This window comes from Hemitrygon akajei, chromosome 6 (genome assembly GCF_048418815.1).
Source record: "Hemitrygon akajei chromosome 6, sHemAka1.3, whole genome shotgun sequence".
NCBI lineage: Eukaryota > Metazoa > Chordata > Chondrichthyes > Myliobatiformes > Dasyatidae > Hemitrygon > Hemitrygon akajei.
Window position 1 is genome coordinate 90,534,357 of NC_133129.1, and position 21,173 is coordinate 90,555,529.

A 21,173-nucleotide genomic window follows, 5' to 3' on the forward strand; every position below is an offset into this window, starting at 1 on the left:
TGGATTTGTTGATTATGCCCGCAGGAAAATGAATCTCAGGAATGTATGTGGTGACATACATGTACTCTGATAATAAAATTTACTTTGATGTTTAATATTCAACAGAATGCATAGCTGTGAGGAAGCAGCTGTGATATAAAAAATTTGTCTGGATGCTTCTCCAGCTGACGCCACTAGGTGGTGCTGTTGGCCGTGTTTTGAGGGTGTGGATGAAACGGAGGACAGACACCACAGCAGACAATGAACGGTCATAGCACTGACAGGCACCTTGCAGCCCAAAGGGAGACCAACTCATGGAAACAAGAGGCCATTCAGCCCATCTACTCTGTTGACTGTTCAAACTAATCCACTTTTTAAAAATTCTCACCACATTCCCATTAACCCCCACCCAAATTCTACCCTTTGCCGACACACTAGGGGCAATTTACAGCAGTAGATGAACCCACCAACCATGCCTTTAAGATGCAGGAGGAAACCAACCACACGCACACACACTCGAAGTCAGGATTGAACCCAGGGTGTCTGGAGCTGAGGCTTTACCCGCTGCACCACTGTGCCGTGGTCATTAGAGTGAACCTCATTTGACTGTGACATTGGGGAAAAAAGGTGTCGTCGCCATTACATTCATCAAGGGGCCAGCCTTCTTTAATGACTAAGAACTCACCTACCCTGAGGGTATAATTGCCCCAGGTCTCTAACTACATAACTCCAACTTAATTAGTAATGCAAAAATAGAAATAAAAAAGTAGTGAGGTAGTGTTCATCAGTTCAATGTCCATTTAGAAACCGGACAGCAGAGGGGAAGAAGCTGTTTCTGAATCTCTGAGTGTGCGCCTCAGGTTTCTGTACCTCTTCCTGATGGTAGCAATGAGAACAAGACATGTCTTCGGTGCTGGGGTCCTTCATGATGGACGCCGCCTTTTTGAGGCATCGCTCCTTGAAGATGTCCTGGATACTACAGAGGCCAGTACCCATGATGGGGCTGACAACATTTACAACTCTCTGCAAATTATTTTGATCCTGCGCAGTAGCCCCCTCTCCACCAGACGGTGATGAAGCTAGTCAGAATGCTCGCCACAGTACATCTGTAGAAATTTGAGTGTTTTTGGTGACATACCAAATCTTCTCAAATTCCTAATGAAATATAGCTGCTGTTGTGCCTTGCTTGTAGCTGCATTGATATGCTGGGTCCAGGATTAATCTTCAGAGATATTGACACCTAGGAACTTAAAATTACTCACTGTTCCCTCTTCTGATCATCCCAGTTCTGATTCTGAGAGAATCAGATATCAAGAACATCGAGGGATATGCACAAATGTGGTACTATCTTCCCGGTAGGAGGTACAGAAGCTTTTAAGTCCCACACCACCAGAATCAGGAACAGCTACTTCCTTTTAACCATGCGGTTCTTAAACCACATTCCTTATCACTACCTGCGTACAGCAACACTGTGACGACTTTGCACTACAACAGACTTCCTTGTAAAAATTATGTATAATTTATATCTATATTTTTCCTATGAATTTTGGGTGTCTAACGCCCTGTGCCTGTGATGCTGCTGCAAGCAATTTTTCCACTGCACCTGTACATACGTGAACTTGTGTAGATGACAGTAACTTTGTCTTCAGGCTAAAGATTACACTGAAAATGGGAACTGCAATGAAGGGCTGAGATGCTTTCTGTTTCTATTGATTAATTAATTTGTGTTTTTTCTTTTGTGGCTACTTGTAAAGGAGATGAATCTCAAGGTTGTACGATTTATAACACTGGTAATAAATATACTTTGAACATCACAGTCAGGAAGGCAGCATAGACACACAGCACTACAGCACAGAAACAGGCTCTTTGGCCCATCTAGTCCATGACTACCAGTTACTTTGCTTGGGCTCATCAACCTGCACATGGGCCGGAGCCCTCCATACCCCTCCCAATCATGTACTTGTCCAAATTTCACTTGAATGTGGAAATCGAACCCGTATCCAACACTTGCTCTGATCCACACTCTCACCATCCTCTGATTGAAGAAACTCCTCCTCCGGTTCTCCTTAAATATTTCATCTTTCACCCTAAACCTATGACCCCTGACCTAGTCTCATCCAACCTCAAGGGAAAAATCTGCAGGTATTTATCCTCTCTATTGTCGGCATTATGTGCCGTGTTGTACGACGTGGCCTTTCCATAACCGCGACTGCTTCTGGGCAAATGTTTCTACAGAAGTAGTTTGCCATTGCCTTCTTCTGGGCAGTGTCTTTCCAAGACGGGTGACCCCAGCCACTATCAATACTCTTCAGAGATTGTCTGCCTGGCGTCAGTGGTCACATAACCAGGACTTGTGATCTGCCCCGGCTGCTCATCCACCACCTGCTCCCATGGCTTCACATAACTCTGATCGGGGAGTGTGGGCCAAGCAGGTGCTACACCTTGCCCAAGGGTGACCTGCAGGCTAGAGGAGGAAAGGAGCACCTTATGCCTCCTTTTCCATTCCACCTCCCATTTCTATACCCCTCGTAATTTTGCATCTAACATCAAGGAACCCTACCATCCAAGACATGCCCTTTTCTCATTACGACCATCTGGGAGGAGATACAGGGCATAGATCTTCAAACAGTACAGCACAGGAACAGGCCCTTCGGCCCACAGTGTTGAGCTGTACCAGCTAAAAAGCAAATCAAAAAAATCCCACCTACCTACACAATGTCCATATCCCTCCATCTTTCTTACATCCATGTGCCTAACCAAACATTTCTTAAAATCCTGATGGCATGAACATTGACTTCTCTAACTTCCGTTAATGCCCATCCTCCCCTTCTTACCCCATCCCTGACATATTTAGTTGTTTGTTTTTTTTTCTCTCTCTCTGCCTGTTCTCCATCTCCCTCTGGTGCTCCCCTCCCCCTTTCTTTCTTCCTAGGCCTCCCATCCCAAGATCCTTTCCCTTCTCCAGCTCTGTATCCCTTTTGCCAATCACCTTTCCAGCTCTCAGCTTCATCTCACCCCCTCCGGTCTTCTCCTATCATTTTGCATTTACCCCTCCCCCTCCTACTTTCAAATCTCTTAGAACCTCTCCTTTCAGTTAGTTCTGACAAAGGGTCTCGGCCCGAAACATTGACAGTGCTTCTCTCTATAGATGCTGCCTGGCCTGCTGTGTACCACCAGCATTTTGTGTGTGTTGTTTGAACTTCCAGCATCTGCAGATTTCCTCGTGTTTGCTCTTAAAATCCTCTAATGTATTTGCCTCTACCGCCATACCAGGCAGCACAATTTTACTCTGAGTAAAAAAATTTACCCCTCATATCCTCTTTGAACCTACCCCCTCTCAACTTCAATGCATGCCTCTGGTATTAGACATTTTTTTTTAAGATATAGCGTGGAACAGCCCTTCCAGCCATTTGACTCTCACAGTCCAGCAATCCTAGCCTAATGACAGGACAACTTACAATGACTAATTTCATCTTTGGACTGCAGGAGGAAACCAGAGCTCCCGGAGGAAACCCACACGGTCACATGGAGAACTTACCAACTCCTTACAGACAGCAGTGAGAGTTGAACCCGTGTCACTGGTACTGCTAACCACTACATTACCATGCTGCCCTGGGGAGAAGATACCTTTTCTACCCTGGGGAGATGGTTCCTGTCTTCTCTACCTATACCTTTCATAATCTTGTAAACCTCTATCAGATCTCCCTTCAGCCTCCAGCTCTCCAAGAAAAACAACCCAAGTCTGTCCAACCTCTCGTGATAGCAGATGCCCCCAAATCCAGGCAGCATCCTGGCACACCTCCTCTGCAAAGCCTCAACATCCCTCCTATAGTGGGGTGACCAGAACTGTACGCAATACTCCCGATGTAGCCTGAAGACACACACAATACTCTTGAAACAGTTTCTTCCCCTCCACCATCAGGTTTATGAATAGTCCATGAACTGATGAATATTACCTCATCTTGCACAGTCCTTTTTTTATTCTAACTTATTTCTTATATCCTGCAATAGACCACTACCACAAAACAAAATAATTCTCGTTATTTGTCAGTGATAATAAAAACGACTTAGACTGCTTCACTTTTTGCCATGAGTAAGACAAACTCTTCCCCAACTGTGCCCACCACCACCTACCAAGTCGGCATCACCGCAGCTGGGCGCAGCAGAGGATGACTGCCGGGGTGGGTGCACAACAGTAGGCATGATCTGGTCGTGCAGGGCCGTCTCTTCGGCCGTGGGCTCTTCCAGGACCTGCGAGGATAGAAAGGCGGGAATGTTAGCACTTGCTTCGAGAGGAAATGCTTAGCTGGAGAACTGTAACCAGTCCCGCATCAACTCAAGAGAACAATATCAAAAGCAAATTTTTCCTGCTCAAAGGGTTCATATTTTTTTATGACACAGAAGGCCATTTGGCAGGTGTTGAGTTTATGCTAGGATATACTGCTAAGGCTTTAGAAGGTGTTGGTCAGATCACATGTGGAATATTGAGAGCAATTCTGGGTCCCTTACCTAAAGAAGGATGTGCTTCTCCCTAGAGAGGGTTGAAAATGTTCAGTAGATTGATCCCAGGAATGAACAGTTCCCTCACTTGCTCTCAGGGCCCCAACAGACCTTCCACGTGAAGCAACACTTCATCCGCAAATCTGCTGAGGTTGTTCAATTGTGTCCGCTGCTCCCAATGCGGCCTCCTCTACATTGGCAAGGCCTGTCGTAAATTGGGCAACCGTTTTGTTGAGGCCCTGTGTTCAACTGCCAAAAGCAGAACTTGCTGGTGGCCAAACATTTTAATTCCATTTCCATTCCTACATGTCAGTCCACGGCCTCTTCTTGTGCCAAATGAGGTCACCTTCAGGGTGGGGGAACAGCACCTTATATTCTGCCTAGAGAGACTCCAACCTGATGGCATGAACATCGATTTCTCCTTTCAGTAAAATTTTCCCCTCCCTCTGTGCTCTCCCCACTCTGGCCTTTTACCTCTTCTCACCTGCCTATCACTTCTCCCGAGTCCCCTCCTCCTCCCCTTTCTCCTATGGCACACTCTTCTCTCTTTCAGATTCCTTCCTCTCCAACCCTTGACCCTTCCCAACCACCTGTCTTCACCTATCACCTTCCAGCTATCCTCCTTCACCTCCCCCCACCTCTTTAATAACGATGTCTTCCCCTTCCTTTCTAGTCCCAATGAAAATTCCTGGCCTGCAATACTGTTTATTTATTTTCATAGATGCTGCCTGATCTGCGGAGTTCCTCCAGCATTTTAGATGTGCTGTGTTAGATTTCCAGCATCTCTAGACTTTCTAGAGATAAAACACTAAATTACATGAAAATTCACTTCAGCCCTATCAAATACTACCTTAAATACACCTATCGACTTGGCCTCTACAGCCGTCTGTAGCAATGAATTGCACAGATTCACCACCCTCTGGGTAAAGAAATACCTCCTCGCCTCTGTACTAAAGGGACATCCTTCTGTTCTGAGGCTGTGCCCTCTCGTCCTACACTCGCCCACTATAGGCAACATCATCTCCATGTCCATTCCATCTAGGCCTTTCAACATTCGATAGGTTTCAATGAGATCCCTTCTCACTCTTCTAAATTCCAGGCCCAGAGCCAGAGATTCCTCATAGATTAACCATTTCATTCCTGGGATCATTCTTGTGAATTCCCTCTGGACCCTTTCCAATGTCAGCACATCCTTTCATAGATAAGGAGCCAAAACTCACAAAACTCCAAGTATGGTCTGACTGATGCCTTACAAAGCCAAGTTGATAAAGGCTTTGTTGCACAAGGATTCTAAGATTGGAAGCAGGCAACGTGGAGAGGAGTGTGGAGGAGGGGGATTGAAGAAGGGACACTGTGATGGACAGTCTCAGATTTTGGGGGGGGCGGGGGGGTGTTGTTTTTGGCCACCGTGAGCCCCTCCTCACCCATCCAGTCGCTTCGAACATCTTGCAGTCCAGGGGATCTCCAGACAGCTTCCCATCAATGTTCGTTAGAGTATGGCAGGTCGCCATGCCAGCAATGAAGCAGGACCGAGTGAGGCTCTGGGTGGCCACGTCGCGCTCCAAGGAGAAGAACCTGCTGACACAGAGAACTGTCATGTAGAAGCCATGCTGGCTGACAGTGATCACCAAGTCCCACCCTTTTGTCAGCTCTTTTTACGTTTGACCCATAGAGTTAACACCTGCTCACAGAGTGACTCTATCTCTGCTTAATTTTTCCTGTAAACTATTTACTCCGTATCTGCATCAAACCCCACCCCTTCCCCGACAGCCTCACCCTCACTGTAGTGCATCTACTTCCTTAGGAGTCTGCAGATATTCAGCATGACATCTAAAACCTTGACAAACTTCTATAGACCTGTAGTAGAGAATGTATTGAAAGGCTGCATCACAGCCTACTGTGGAAACACCAAAGACCTTGAGCGGATTATCCTACAAAAGGTAATGGATTTGGCCGAGTACACCACGGGTAAAGCCCTCCCCACCATTGAGCACGTCTACATGAAATGCTGTCACAAGAAAGCAGCATCCATCATCAGAGATCCTCACCACCTGTTCTTACATGCTCTTCTAAGAGTAAGGCAAAGGAGATAGTGATGATCTTTAGGAAGACGAAGCCTGCAGTGCTCCATGTTACTATTAATGGTGAGGACGTGGATGTGGTGAGGACCTACAAGTACCTGGAGGTGCACCTAGATGACAGACTTGAGTGGCGCAATAACAGAGGCTGTGTACAAGAAGGGCCAGAGTCACCTCTACTTCCTGAGGAGACTGAGGTCCTATGCAGGCCTCTCCTTCACGTTCTACCAGTCTGATGCCACCAGTACTATCTTCTTTGTGGTGGTGCTGGGGAAATGGCATCAACATGGGTGATGCCAACAGGCTCAATAAACTGATTAGAAAGGCTGGCTCTGTTATAGGACACTCTGGAGGCTGTGGTAGAACAAAGGAAAATCCTGGCAATTCTAGACAATGTTTCTCACCCTCTGCGTGCCACCTTGGCTGAATAGAGGAGCACTTCTAGTAACAGATGAAGACAACCGTGCTGCTTCAAAGAGCACCATGTGAGGTCATTTTCACCCTCAGCCATTAGGCTTTATAAAGTCAACCTATGGCCGGGGAAGTGATGACCCTCCTCCTGTTAGACTGTTTGAGGTAATTTATTTCTTTAATTCTTTCTTTACTTTTCTTCTAATATTTTTATGTCTGTACACCTGTAATGCTACTGTGACACTAATTTATTTTGGGATCAATAATTACCTACCTAATCATCTTGCTGCTGCCATCACGTAGAAGGTACAAGAGCCTCAGAACTTGCACCAGCAGGTTCTAGAGCAGTTACTACCCCTCAACCATCAGGCTCTTGAACAAAAGTGGATAATTACACTGACTTGTCCCATCATTGAAATGTTCCCACAACCAATGATCTCACTTTAAGGAATTTTTAGCTGATTATCTCATGTTCTCATCATTTATTGTTATTTATTTATATTTGCATTTGCACAGTTTGCTGTCCTCTGCACCCTGGTTGGTCTTTCAGTGATCCTGTTATAGTTACTATTCTATAGATTTGCTGAGTATGCCTGCAGGAAAATGAATCTCAGGGTTGTATATTGTGACATATATGCACTCTGATGATAAAATTTACTTTGAACTTTTGACTGCCTCACCCTCACCTGGATCAATTAACCCACTGACCATATCCAAGTCTCTTAAATGTCTCTGTTACATCAGCTTCAAGCACCAATACCTGCAGTGTGTTCCAGGCCCACAACTGTGTCAAAACCTGAATCTCCCCTAAATTCTTCTCCATACTCCTTAAACTGATGCCCTCTGGTATTAACCTTTGCCGTCCTGGGAAGGTGGTGCTGGCTGTTTACTCTATCAAGGCCTCTCATAACCTTAAGCACCTCTCATACTCGTCCGTTCCAGAGAGAAAAGCCCTAGCTCGCTCAACCTATTCTCACAAGACAAGCTATCTAATCTAGATAAAGCTTCCATAGGAATGTAAGGCACAGAAACAGGCCCTTAAAATGGTTTAAACCATTTAAACTGCCTACTCCTATCAACCTGCACTGGGACCATAATTCTTGATAACCCTACCATCTATGTACCTATCCAAACTTCTCTTAAATGTTGAAATTGAGCTCGCATGCACCACTTGCTCTGGCAGCTCATTCCACACTCTCATGACCCTTTGAGTGAAGAAGCTTCCCCTCATGTTCCCCTTAAACTTTTCACCTTTCACCCTTAACCCATGACCTTTAGTTGTAGTCTCACCTAACCTCAGTGGAAAAAGCCTGCTTGCATTTATCCTATCTTTCTTATATCCCTCGTATAATGAGGGGACAATTCCACTATGGGAACTACAATTGTGTGACTGGTTCAGGTCCATAACAACCAGATCCCCACAGATGCATGCTTGTGACCAATGGATCAGTTCTACACAACCAGATTATTGCTATGCTTAGTCATCTCATTTCCCCATCCCTGTTCTCAAAGACCTCCCACCAGCCTCCTGGTGCAGGCTGGCCAATTCCCACCCCACTATCACCCCGGAGACACTACCTGCCGTCCTGAGCTCGAAGGAAGCCCCAGATGTCCAGGCCGTCCTCAGTTAAGGTTCCTGTCTGAATAACGAGAGGAAACTGTGAGAGTTTGGAGAGAAGGGAGAAGGTGAGGTGATTTGGCAAGGGCCCATTTGATTGTTTTGGCCGGTGAAGTTTTCCTTATAGTCATATGGTACAGAAACAGGCCCTAAAGCACCATCCATACCAATCACCTATTTATACTGATTCCATTCTATTCTTGGCACAGACTCTACCCCTTGCTCACACATTGGGGGGCATTTAATTTACAGACCCCGGGATGTCACTGGAAACCCATGTAGTCACAGGGAGAACATGCAAACTCCACACAGAGACACACACTGACACACATCCCAGTTTTGGAAGTTGGGATCAAACCCTGGTCTCTAAGGTAGTGGCTCAACCCACTGTACCCTCACAGCTGAAAGATGTGAAGTGGTTTGGCCCTCGTCCCTTTGGCACGGTGTCATGGGGTCCATTCTCCCACCCACCCCCCCCAAACGCCCGATCCGATCCACTGGGACACTAACCTTGTCAAAGCAGACCAGGTTCAGCTGGCCGCACATGTTAATGCGCTGGGGGCTGATAGAGTAGATCCCCATCTTCTTCAGCCGGTTCTGTGCGTACATGATGCCCGCAGTCATGGCAGCCGGGAGTGCTGGGGGGACTGTGATGGTGATAATGTCCAGAGCTTCGATGATGATGCGCTCCACCTCTTCCTAGGACCCAAAGGGAGGAGCAGTCAGCGTCCGCAATCTTCCTCCTTCCCTCTGTGTCCGAGTGCTCCCTCCTCCCCCTCCATCCCTCACACCTCCAACCTCCCCCTCTCCATCCCTCAACCCTGCACCCCAAAGAGCATGTAATACACACACACACACACCACCCCCCCCCCCACCCTGCCGGAGGCCGGTATTGATAAAGTGTTTTCGCTGTGCCATGTTCCTGGGGATGTCACGTGATTTCCAGCAGACCCCATGCCTCTCTGCTCCATGGCAACAGGGGTAGTGGTTCACCCCAGTTAACTAGGGCCACGGAGTGAGCAACTCTTCCCGCCCCAGGCTTGCTGTCCCTTGATCGGGGGGAGGCTGGGCTACGCACCCCCAGCAGGCTGCTCCTCACGATGCTGAAGACTACACCGATCCCAGCCACACACACCAGGCAGAACAGGAAGCGGTAGGCATCCCGGTACAGCTTGAAGTCAGTCGGCTTTGGGTAGAGGATCGAGCAAACCAGCTGCCCCTTCAAAGTGTAGAAACCTGCAGGAGGGGAGGAAGGAAAGGTGCAGGTTGAGGGAAGCCCAGGGTGTTCCTGACATCCGAGGATCCGGTCACTTGGAGGGGGAGAGGCTGCGATCTTCGTGGGCTGTGAACACCCCACCCCAACCTCCTTCCTCTCCGGCTCCCTTTCCTGCCACCTGTACAGCCAGCAGCTATCACTCCACCAATCCACTAATAATCACCATCACTCTCCACCCCAGGGGTCTGCAACCTTTTTGCCTCTGTGGGCCGGATCGCGTATTAATGACCGGACGATGGGCCAGATAAATGCCATAAAAAACTTGAAATATGGGAATTATCCATTTAAATACATCTAGTTATGTTTTGCCTCAAATTAATGAATAACGCATGCTGGAAAATCATTTGTGCTTAACCAAAGATGCCAATTAGTAATCAAAGAACTCAGTTTAGTTGCAATTTATTTCAATCAAGGCATCTTTTGAATCTATTAAAAGGACACAAAAGATTTGAAAAGTTGAGGTCACTCCTCGCACAAACACTGCAAGTTGAGCTGTGTCTCTCAAGTCTGTGCTCTCATCAAGCACAATTGAAAAAATTGCAATTCGTTGCAGGCATCCCTTAAAAAACTTTTAACGTCTGTTAACATTTCTTCAACTCGCCGTGTGATCGTTCTTGCTGACAAGCTGATAGATGCAAACAAAGATTTCTTTTCAGGACAAACAATATCCACCACTGCCAGTAAACATTCTTTGACAAACTCTCCATCTTTTCTGCAATACGTTTTGAGACTTCGTAGCTGACACGGGTACTTTCTTCATTTTCACTGCTTTTCTTGGCAAAAATTACATTTGTTTCCCGAAACTAGCCTTCATTCCCTCAACTTCATTTTATTTCAAAACGCCAGTTATTCAACAAGTATTGTAACACGTGTAAATACCTGGATATTTAGTGTGGATTTCTTGTTAAAACACAGTGACGCTGTTTCTGTTTATAAATTTGAACGATCCTATCTGAAAACCTGCACGTGCACAGAGATGATCTAATACGTATTAATAAGGTAGTCTGCCTTCCCGTCATTCGTATATAACAGTGTTTGGTTTGGAACAAAACGGAACCTGGGGCTAGCATAACAAGACGCCATACACGCCCATCAGTGTGGTCGCGTGAAACACTCAGAATAAGGAAGTATCGCCCGTGGGCCAGATAAGTATAGCATCCCGATACCTTCGCAGGCCGGATGTAGCCCTCAGGCCACAGGTTGCCTACCCCTGCTCTACCCCTCTCCCTCTCACCCTGAAATCCTCACTCTTTCCCCCTCACCATACCTCACTCTCTACCCCAAACCTCTCACTCTCCTCATCCTTCCCCCAAACTCCTCTCCCCCAACCCCCTTCCGCACTCTCCCCTTGATCCCCTCCCACAGGCTCCTACCCCAAACCCCTTGCTCTCTTCCGCACCCCTGGTCTCCTTGCTCTCTCTCACCCCTGAAACAACCCCCCCCCCCCCCCCGACTCCTTACCCTCTCCCATTCCCTCCTCCATTCCCTGCCCCGCTACCTGTGCGGACAACGACGGCTTTCACCGGCTCTCCGGCATAAAACCGGGTCTGGACCACAGCGGTTCCGCAGAAGAGCGTGTGGCGCTTGTGGTTTTCCGGGTTGTACACCTCCTCCTGCACGGTTCCCCCACTCCTGGAAGGGTTTGGGAGGCTGGTCTTCAGGACGGGCACGCTTTCCCCTGAGAATGGGAAATGAGAAGTTAAATGGACACTTTCGAGAAGGATGCGGAGAAGAGGATTTACCAGGAGATGTTGAACAAACTTGGATTGTCCCCTTAGGAGCTTCAGAAACCTGCATGGGGGACAACTTCAAAAGGCAGTGCCTCAAAAAGATAGCATCCAACATTGAAGACCCTCATGCCTCTTCTCATTACTACCATCCGGGAGGAGGTATAGGAGACTGGAGACACACATTCAACGTTTCATTGCTGAACGATCCATGAACACCACTTCACTGCTTAGCCCTCCGCTTACACTATTAATTTTGTATAACATTTCTTACTGTAATTTATAGTATATTTTATATATTACACTGTACTACTGCCACAAAACAACAAATTTCACAATACATGCCAGTGATAAGCGGAAGGGTGGAGATACATCTCTACCAAAGGAGGTGTAAGGTGCTCATTCTCTCTGCCAGCCTGCAGATCGCCTTTGGGCAAGATTAGCTCCTGATCAGGGTCACGTGAATCCAGGGGAGCAGGTGGTGGATGGTCATATGAGCAGCTGGTACATATCACAAGTCCTGGTTATGTGACCACTGACGCCAGGCAGACAATCTCTGAAGAGTATTGATAATGGCTGGGGTCACCCGTCTTGTAAAGACACTGTCCAGGAGATGGCAATTTGCCAGGAACAGTCATGGTCATGGAAAGCCCATGATCACCCATGTCATATGAGATGGCATGTAATGAATGAATGAGCATTTCAGTGATAATAGAACTGATTCTGATAGAAGTTTAGAAGATTATGTAGAGCAGACAGCCGGTATCTCTAACACCAGGGTTGTAGGGTGGAATGGAAACGTATTTGTCAGCATAAAGCTTTACAGCAACAGCGACCCAGGTTCAAGTCCTATTACTGTTTGTAAGGAGTTTGTACATTCTCCCCATGACAGTGCTGACTTTCTCTGGGTGCTCCGGTTTCCTCCCACAGTCCAAGGATGTGCCAGCTTGTAGGTTAATTGGTCACTGCAAACTGTCCCGTGATTAGGCTGGGATTAAATTGGGAATTGACGGGCGGCATGGTTCAAAAAGCTGGAAGGGCCTATTCTGCACTGCATTTCAAAAAACAACCAAAAAAGTACTTAATCCTAGACACCATGCACGCATTTAAGGTAAGAAGGGATAAATTCAAAGGAGACGTGTAGGGCATTAGTTTTTCCCGTTTTTTAAAAAAAAACAAACACAAGAGTGGTAGGTGCCTGGAACATGCCATCAGGGACAGTGGTGGAGACAAATACGATAGAAGGATTTTAGATAGAAGCTTGAATATGCAGAATGAATATGGACCATGTTCAGCACAGTGTTGTGGGCAGAAGGGTCCTTTCCTGCATGGTTCTGAAATCTGTTGCTATATCACAACAGTGGCAGAACATGTCCAACCATCATCTAGCAACTCCAGCCCTGAAGAAAGTTGTCAAGTACCAGATACTGTCTGTTGTGACAGAGAGCACTTGGTAGATGCTCTCTGGACATGTGCATATTTACGCACGCACACACACACGCACACACGACATTCTTGTGCTTAATGTACACACTTCTATGGGGTGTCTTGTTTCCTGGATGTCCATGAAGCATAAAAATTTCAGGTTGTATACAATTGGTTTTATGATGCCTTTTCCACTACACATGGTGGGATATACCGTTTCTTTAGTAATCAGGATGTGTAAATGTGTATATATTGCTTGTATAATGTACTTAAGGTAGATACTTGTGTTTATTTTGTAATATGATTATAACCACATTGTGGGGTAAATCATATTCTAATTTAACTTAAGTTAACTTTGAGGGTTATTAAAGATGGTGTGCCCTGGTTGCTAAAGAATACAAACAGGGTGGATCGCTGTCAGTGGGGGAGACAGAGATTGGCCTGGCAGGAGTTCACAGTTGTCTAATAGAATATAGCTATAATTATGTTTTCTGATAGATTATCTTTTTGTAAATAAATTGGCAGTTTTCTTTTTGCTACTTTTGCTGAGTTTTCTAAGTTTGATTCTTAACACCCTTAATAAACACCCTTGCACAAAAGCACCAAGCGACTCCAGCCGTTTCTTTTGCTTTGGTCATAACCCCTGTTTTGTAACACTCGTGTTGCGTTACATTTGGTATTTCCACAGGCCAAGAGGCCATTTGGCGCACTGAGCCGTGTCAGGTCTCTGAACAACTTCCCAACCACCGATGTCAAGCTAACAGGTCTATAATTTCCTTTTTGCTTCCTTGCCCCCTTCTTAAATAGCGGAGTGACATTTGCAATCTTCCAGTCCTCCAGAACCATGCCAGAATCTATTGACTTTTGAAAGATCATTGCTAATGCCTCTGCAATCTCCACAGCCACTTCCCACTGACCCTGCACGCTGTTGGGATGTGGGAAGAAACTGGAGTACACGGGGAAAACCCTTGCAGTCACGGGGAGAATGTGTACCTCCATACATACACAGAGTGCTGGAGATCAAGGAAGAACTGGGTCGCTGGCGCTCTATTGGCATCTGGATTGGTGCAAATGGAGACAAGTTCCATAAAACCACGTAGAAGCAGAACTAGGCCATTCGGCTCATCCTTTCCAAATATTTATCCAATTCCCTTTCCTTTACTGCAGCCCAGATCTGACAAACAGTTCACCTTTTCCATTGGACCACATCATCATCATTATGAGCCGTGGGCAATCGTGTACTTCCACCTGTCTTTAATCTGAAAAGTTCCAATAGGCTCTTTAAAACTTTTGCCTGTCCATCCCTTGATGTAATGTCACACGCTGTCGACCATGACATTTCCTTCCATCAATGTTTCCCATCACTGCAAGATGTTCAAGCCTCTCTCTCCTCATTGAACGACATACAATTGATTGTAAATCTTCCCCGGTCTGGAGAACCATTGTTCTGTAACTGGTGAAAGTTTCTTCAAACTCACCAACAACACGCAACTCTTTAACAATCCCTGACCCAGAGAGAATGCCATCTGCCGCTTTGTTCTCCCTGACAACCGATGCCACACATCTCCATGGTTCCCAGTGTAGGATCCGGAACTAGACACCATGAGGCTTAATCAACCTTTCAAGGAGGTGTAACCCTCTCACCACAGGCTCATATTGAGTTAGCTATTACTGTGAATCCAACCTAACAGCAACATAACTCTAAACAATGAGAAATAAACACACCTAGGGTAAATACAATTCAGGTAAACACGACACATAAAACTTTGAGTGTTCCTATAAGAGAAAGCAGTACTGTTTCTTGTAATGATTACTGACACACCCACACAAATTTACTGTTCGCTAGGAAGCAATAATTTAACTGACACCACTATAAACTTAGATCGAAATTATATTGACAACATATTTCAAACTGTAACAAACAAAATAAATATTAGTCAATAACGTGCACGTAATCATTGGAACTCATTGTTGCATAATCAATCCAATTTGCTTCACTTCATTTACTCACGGTATTGAAAGGGTTCTATGCTGAAGGGCCTGTCCCTGAAAAAAAACATTCACGCAACCTCCATGGAAAAGGCATTGAACTTTCTCCAACATTGTGTGCTAACTGGCTAGCTAAAAGTTATCTGCACATTCACTGTGAGACCACAGTATGCATGAGCATCTTCTAACAGCTGTATCTGTCCTTCCAAGTGGATTCAATGAGTGTTTCACCATGTTCTTCTACGATGTTCATTGTTCATTTCCATTTCCCTTCTTCGATTCCATGCTCTCTCGAAAATGGCTCCTCATTCATTTTCCTATGCTCTCTCTAGAATGCTCCCAAGACAAATCTCACTGGCCAATTCAACAAGCCTAACTATCAATCATCTGATTACTTAATTGTAAAATGTAATACCTAACAGCATAACTGTATCAATAAAACAACTATTCCCCTCTCACTGGCAGAATCAGTGTGGTGTGGTGCATGCTCTGAATGCTTGGCCTTTATATACTTCTCAATCAGCTAGTTAGCCATCATTACGGAAACTCAATTATGACATAGGGATAACCTTGTTGCTGACTGGTTGCGTGGCAAACTCTGTGTGCTAACTGGAATTTTGCCCGCATTGCTTATAAATGGGACATGTAGACCTCGATTCCATTTATAAGCCAATGTGGACAAAATTCTAGACAACAGAGTTTACCATCAACCAATCAGTGCTGACAACCCCTCACCCCTTCCCTATGTCACAATTGGGTTGTAGTAATGACAGCCAATCAACTGAATGATAAGTATATAAAGTCCAAGCGTTCAGAGTATACACTACAATTGAACAACGTACTGATGATGTCTCCTCGTGCGGTGATGAAAAGTTTGCAAATAGATTGCCAAGATCAGAGAACAACTCAACCCAATCACGTCAGGGATGTCAGAGCTACCTGTCCTGTTCCACATCAACACCTCCCATGGGATCTCAGGAGCAGCACTTGGGTTGAGGAGCAGAGTCAACCTGAGTCAGAGAGTTGCGGACATAGCTCAGCACTTCACATGAATGTGCTCTCCCCTCTACAGACTCCATCAACATGCCTCACCACCTTGGTAAAGTGACCATCATAATCAACGACCCAAACCACACTAGATATTCTCTCTTCTCCCATCGGGCAGCTGATACAAAACCCTTAAAGTATGTACTAGCAGGCTCAAGGCCAGCTTTTACCCCACCGTTAACAGACTATTAAATGATTCCCTCAGCAGGGTCTCCCAACATGAGGTCCACAGACCCCTCAGTTAATGGTAAGACTCCATGGCATAAAGAAAAGTTGGGAACATCTGCCCTAGATAGATAAAATGGACTCTTGTCCTCACAATCTACCTTGTGTTTTTGCACTTTGTTGTTTACCTACACTGTTCTTTCTTGTAACTTATTGTGAACTTCAGAAAGGATAGGACTTGGGAACACACACCTGTCCTCATAGAGGGATCAGAAGTGGAAAGAGTGAGCAACGATGTCCTGGGTGTCAATCTGAGGATCTAACCTGGACCCAAAATCTTGATGGAGCTACAAGGAAGGCATGACAGTGGCTATATTTAATTACGAGTTTGAGAAGATTTGTGTCACCAAATACACTTGTAAATTTCTACAGATGTACTGGGGACAGCATTCTGACTGGCTGTATCACCGTCTGGTATTGAGGAGGGGGTGGTCTACTGCACAGGATCGAAATAAGCTGCAGAGAGTTGTAAGCTTAGTCAGCTCCATCATGGGCACTAGTCTCCATAGTATCCAGGACATCTCCAAGGAGCGATGCCTCAAAAAAGGCAACACCCATCATTAAGGACCTCCAACACCCAGGTCATGCCCTCTTCTCGTTGTTACCATCAGAAAGGAGGTACAGGAGCCTGAAGCCACACACTCAACAATTCTTCCTCTCTGCCACCTGATTTCTGAATGGACACTGAACCCATGAACATCACCTCATTACTTCTGAATTTCTATTTTTGCACAACCTATTAACTAATTAATATATAAACTTAATGTAATTCACTGTTTTTTCTCTATTATTATGAATTGCACTGTACAAATTTCATGACATATGCTGGTGATATTAAATCTGATTCCAATTCTGTTAACTGCAACACTTTATTGTGCATTCTTATTACTCTTCTTCAATGCCAATCAACTGAATGGTAAGTATATAAAGGCCAAGCATTGCACTGTGTAACACGACCATAAGATATAGGAGCAGAATTAGGCCATTTTCCCCATTGGGTCTGCTTCACCATTTCATCATTGCTGATCCATTTCCCCTCTAATCCTCAATCTCCTGTCTTCTCCCCTGTATCCTCTCATGCCCTGACCAATCAAGAATCTGTCAACCTCTGCCTTAAATTTATATCAAGACTGCCTTCACAGCTGCTGGTGGCAACGAGTTCCACAGGTTCACCACTAATGATCTGATCTGTTTGAAGAGTGTGCAAGACAAGATTTTCACTGTACCTTGGTACAAGTGGCAATAATAAGCTAAATCAAATATAACCAAAAAAAAAGCCACTGTTACAGAAGTATTAAAATCAATCTCTATGGTGGTGACACAGAGAATCTTCCTTGAAACAGGCCCCTACACCAGACAGTGACACTGGTATCAAACCCCAGCCCCAGCAGAGTAACACGGGAATAAAGCTCACCGGTTAGCAGGCTCTCATTGACAACACAAGTTCCACTGATTAGCACCGCATCACAGGGCATCATCAAGCCATTGGTCGGGATGTGAATGACATCACCAGGCACCAGATCAGTGGAGAATATTTCCTCGGTGACTGGGGGAAAGAATAGAATTTAGTAATTCACCCTCATCACAGTGACAAAATGAAAATGGGAGGAGAGGGAAGAGATGGGGGATGAGAGTAGAGAGTAGAGAGGAGGCAGAAGGTGGGGCGCAGGGAGGGTGGGGAGAGGCAGTAAGAGGGGCAGAGGAAGTGACGTAGTTACGAGGTTGACTCACCATTGTTATCGCGGTAAACACTCAGACGTACCACATTGTGAGCTGCCACCATATCATGTAACAGTACGTATTGCTAAGGAGGCAAATGAAGGCGGATGAGAGGTCTAGCAGGAAGTCCAGGCTGAGTTCCTGATGGCCACACAGTGACAGAGATCACTTACCTTTTTCACAAAGTACAGAGTGACACAGATGGAAACGAGAGACATGAAGACAATGGCAGATGCATACAGGTAGTATTCATCGAAGGACCAGAGGATCACACTGAAGACTTGGAAAACATGGAATGGATTCAGCACCTAGAAAGCAGAAAACCAGGAGAATTAAAAGGGAAGAGCTTCAGTACGGTACGCAATTCTGCCTTTCCGTCTCTGAGGCTGAAGAGAGCTGGACTATGCACGTCAATACTCCCGACGTTCTACAGATGCGCAGTAAAGAGCATTCTAACATGCTGCTTCACTGCATGGCAGAAAGGAAGGCTCTACAACCTTGTACTCGATGTCAATATGATCAAAAAACTGACTGTGGATTTCAGAAAGGGAGAGATGAGGGAACACACTTCAGTGCTCATAGAGGGAAAATCAGAAGTGAAGAGGGTGAGCAATTTCAAGTTCCTGCGTGTCAGTATCACTGAGGATCTGTCCTGGGCCAAACATATCAATGCAGCTACAAAGAATATAGCATTACAGCAGCTGTATTTCATTAAGAGTTTGAGGAGATTTGGTACCTCACCAAAAACACTTGCACATTTCTGCAGGTGTGCCATGGAGAGCATTCTAACTGGCTACATCACTGTCTAGTATAGGGGGTGGGGCTACTGCACAGGATCAAAATAAACTGCGAAAAGTTGTAAATTTAGTCAGCTCCATCATGGGCACTAGTCTCTGTAGTATACAGGATATCTTCAAGAAGTGATACCTCAAAAAAAGCAGCATCCATCATTAAGGACCCCCATCAGGGTAAATTTTCTCCAAGGGAGGGAATTTCTAGAATGCCTATGAGACGGCTTTTTAGAGCAGCTCATGGTTGAGCCAACTAGGGGATCCGCTATTCTGGATTGGGTGTTGTGCAATGAATTGGAATTGATTACAGAGCTCAGGTAAAAGAACTCTTAGAGAAGTGATCATAATATGATCAAACTCACCCTGAAATTTCAGAAGGAGAAGCTGAAGTCAGATGTATCAGTATTACAGTGGAGTAAAGGAATTACAGAGGCATGAATGAGGAGTTGGCCAGAATTGATTGGAAAAGAACACTGGCAGGGATGATGGCAGAACAGCAAAGAATGGAATTTCTGGAAGCAACTCAGAAGGCATAGGATATATACAGCCCAAAGAGGAAGAGTTATTCTAAAGGAAAGATGACACAACCGTGACCAACAAGAAAGATCAAAGCCAGCATTAAAGCCAAAGAGAAGGCATATAATAGAGCAAAAATTAGTGGGCAGTTAGAGGATTGGGAGGCTTTTAAAAACCAACAGAAGGCAAATAAAAAATTTATTAAGAAAGTAAAGATGGAATATGAAAGTAAACTAACCAATAATATTAAAGAGGATACCAAAAGTTTCATATTCAGATCCACAAACTGTAAAAGAGAGGCAAGAGTGTTTATGGGACAGCTGGAAAATGATGCTGGAGGTAGCAATGGGGGCCAAAAAAATGATGGATGAACTGAATAAATATTTTGCATCAGCATTATGGCCCCTCCTCCTCCTTCCTCATTCCTATCTCCCTCTGTCACCTCATCTCCTTACTTACCCATCATCTCCATCTGGTGCTCCTCCCCTTTCCCTTCTTCTATGGCCTTTTGTCCTCTCCTATCAGATTCCCCCTTCTCCAGCCCTTTATCTCTTTCACCAATTGACTTCCCAGTTCTTTACTTGACCCCTTCCCATCTCTTGGTTTCACGTATCACCTACAACCTTGTATTTCTTCATCCCCCCCCCCACCTTTTTACTCTGACTTCCCATCTTTTTTTATCCAGTCCCAATGAAGGGTCTCAGCCCGAAACAGTTCCCTAGGCGCTGCTCGGTCTGTTGAGTTCTAGTATTTTGTTACTAGCAGTATGGTGGAAGTTTCCAGACATTTCAAAAGATCCCTGATGCACAGATAGATAAGGTGGCGAAGAAGGCAATACAATATAAGACAGAATTAGGCCAATTGGTCCATCAAGTCAGTGCCACCCCATTCCCCTGCCGTCTCCCTGTAATCTTTGATGCCCTATCAACCTCCACTTTCAATATTGTCAAGTTTAGTGTCATTTACTATATACATGCAAATAACACATAACCATCTAATCTGTATAGAAACAAGACAATGTTTCTTCAAACCAGGGTGCAAAGCACAGTAGTACTCATAACATATAACTTATGATGCTATGGATAAAACCTACAGATAAATCACACATAAATAACAAACTAAAGTGCATTAATATTAAATACTGGAAAGCTACTGAACAGATTAACCACTGACACTTCGCATATGATGCAGCCAGGAGTTCAGAAGCCTAATGGCCTTGGGTAAGAAACTGTTTCCCATCCTGACTGTTCTTGTTTTTATGCATCATAGTCTTTTGCCTGATGGTAGAAAGTCAAAGAGGATGCTGGATGGATGGGTGGGATCCTTAATAATACTAAAGGCCCTGCATATGTGGCGCTCCTGATAAATGTCTCTGATGGATGGTAGGGAGACCCTATGATCCTCTCAGCCGTTCTCACAGTCCTTTGTAGGGACTTCCAGTCCAATGCTCAACTGCTCCTGTACCAGATGGAGAAGCAACTTGTCAGGATGCTCACAATGGTGCTCCTGTAAAATGCAGTTAAGATGGGATGGGTGAGTGGGGGAGCTTGCTTGCCTCAATCTTCTTAGGAAGTGAAGACGCTGCTGTGCCTTCTTGTTCAGGGAGGTGATATTAAGGGACCAGATGAGGTCATCTGTGGGTCCCCGGAACTTGATGCACTTAACTCTCTCTACAGAAGAGGAGCCAAATATTTGCAGAGGGGGTTGGTTTGTCTGACGTTCAGGCTTAGGTTGTTCTTCTCACACCAGCAGGCTGACTACACGGCACTGGGGGGCACCAGGGCTCATCATAATGGGATGAGAGATGTTGCTGCCCACACGGACTGACGGTGGCCTTACTGTCAAGAAGTCCAGCATCCAATTGCAGAGAGA

General features: G+C 45.4%; 1 protein-coding gene across 1 annotated transcript in view; it reads right to left on the reverse strand.

The window, feature by feature from the left end:
• Positions 1-21,173, reverse strand: part of LOC140729251 (polyamine-transporting ATPase 13A3-like) — a 97,384-nt gene that overhangs the window by 44,671 nt on the left and 31,540 nt on the right. The window contains exons 8-16 of the mRNA XM_073048823.1: positions 18,168-18,302; positions 18,007-18,079; positions 17,690-17,821; positions 11,361-11,540; positions 9,665-9,822; positions 9,097-9,285; positions 8,547-8,608; positions 5,904-6,054; positions 4,114-4,230 (exon numbers count right to left, since the gene is read on the reverse strand). Coding sequence (XP_072904924.1) covers positions 4,114-4,230; positions 5,904-6,054; positions 8,547-8,608; positions 9,097-9,285; positions 9,665-9,822; positions 11,361-11,540; positions 17,690-17,821; positions 18,007-18,079; positions 18,168-18,302 — 1,197 coding nt within the window. The remainder of the gene's footprint in view (positions 1-4,113; positions 4,231-5,903; positions 6,055-8,546; positions 8,609-9,096; positions 9,286-9,664; positions 9,823-11,360; positions 11,541-17,689; positions 17,822-18,006; positions 18,080-18,167; positions 18,303-21,173) is intronic.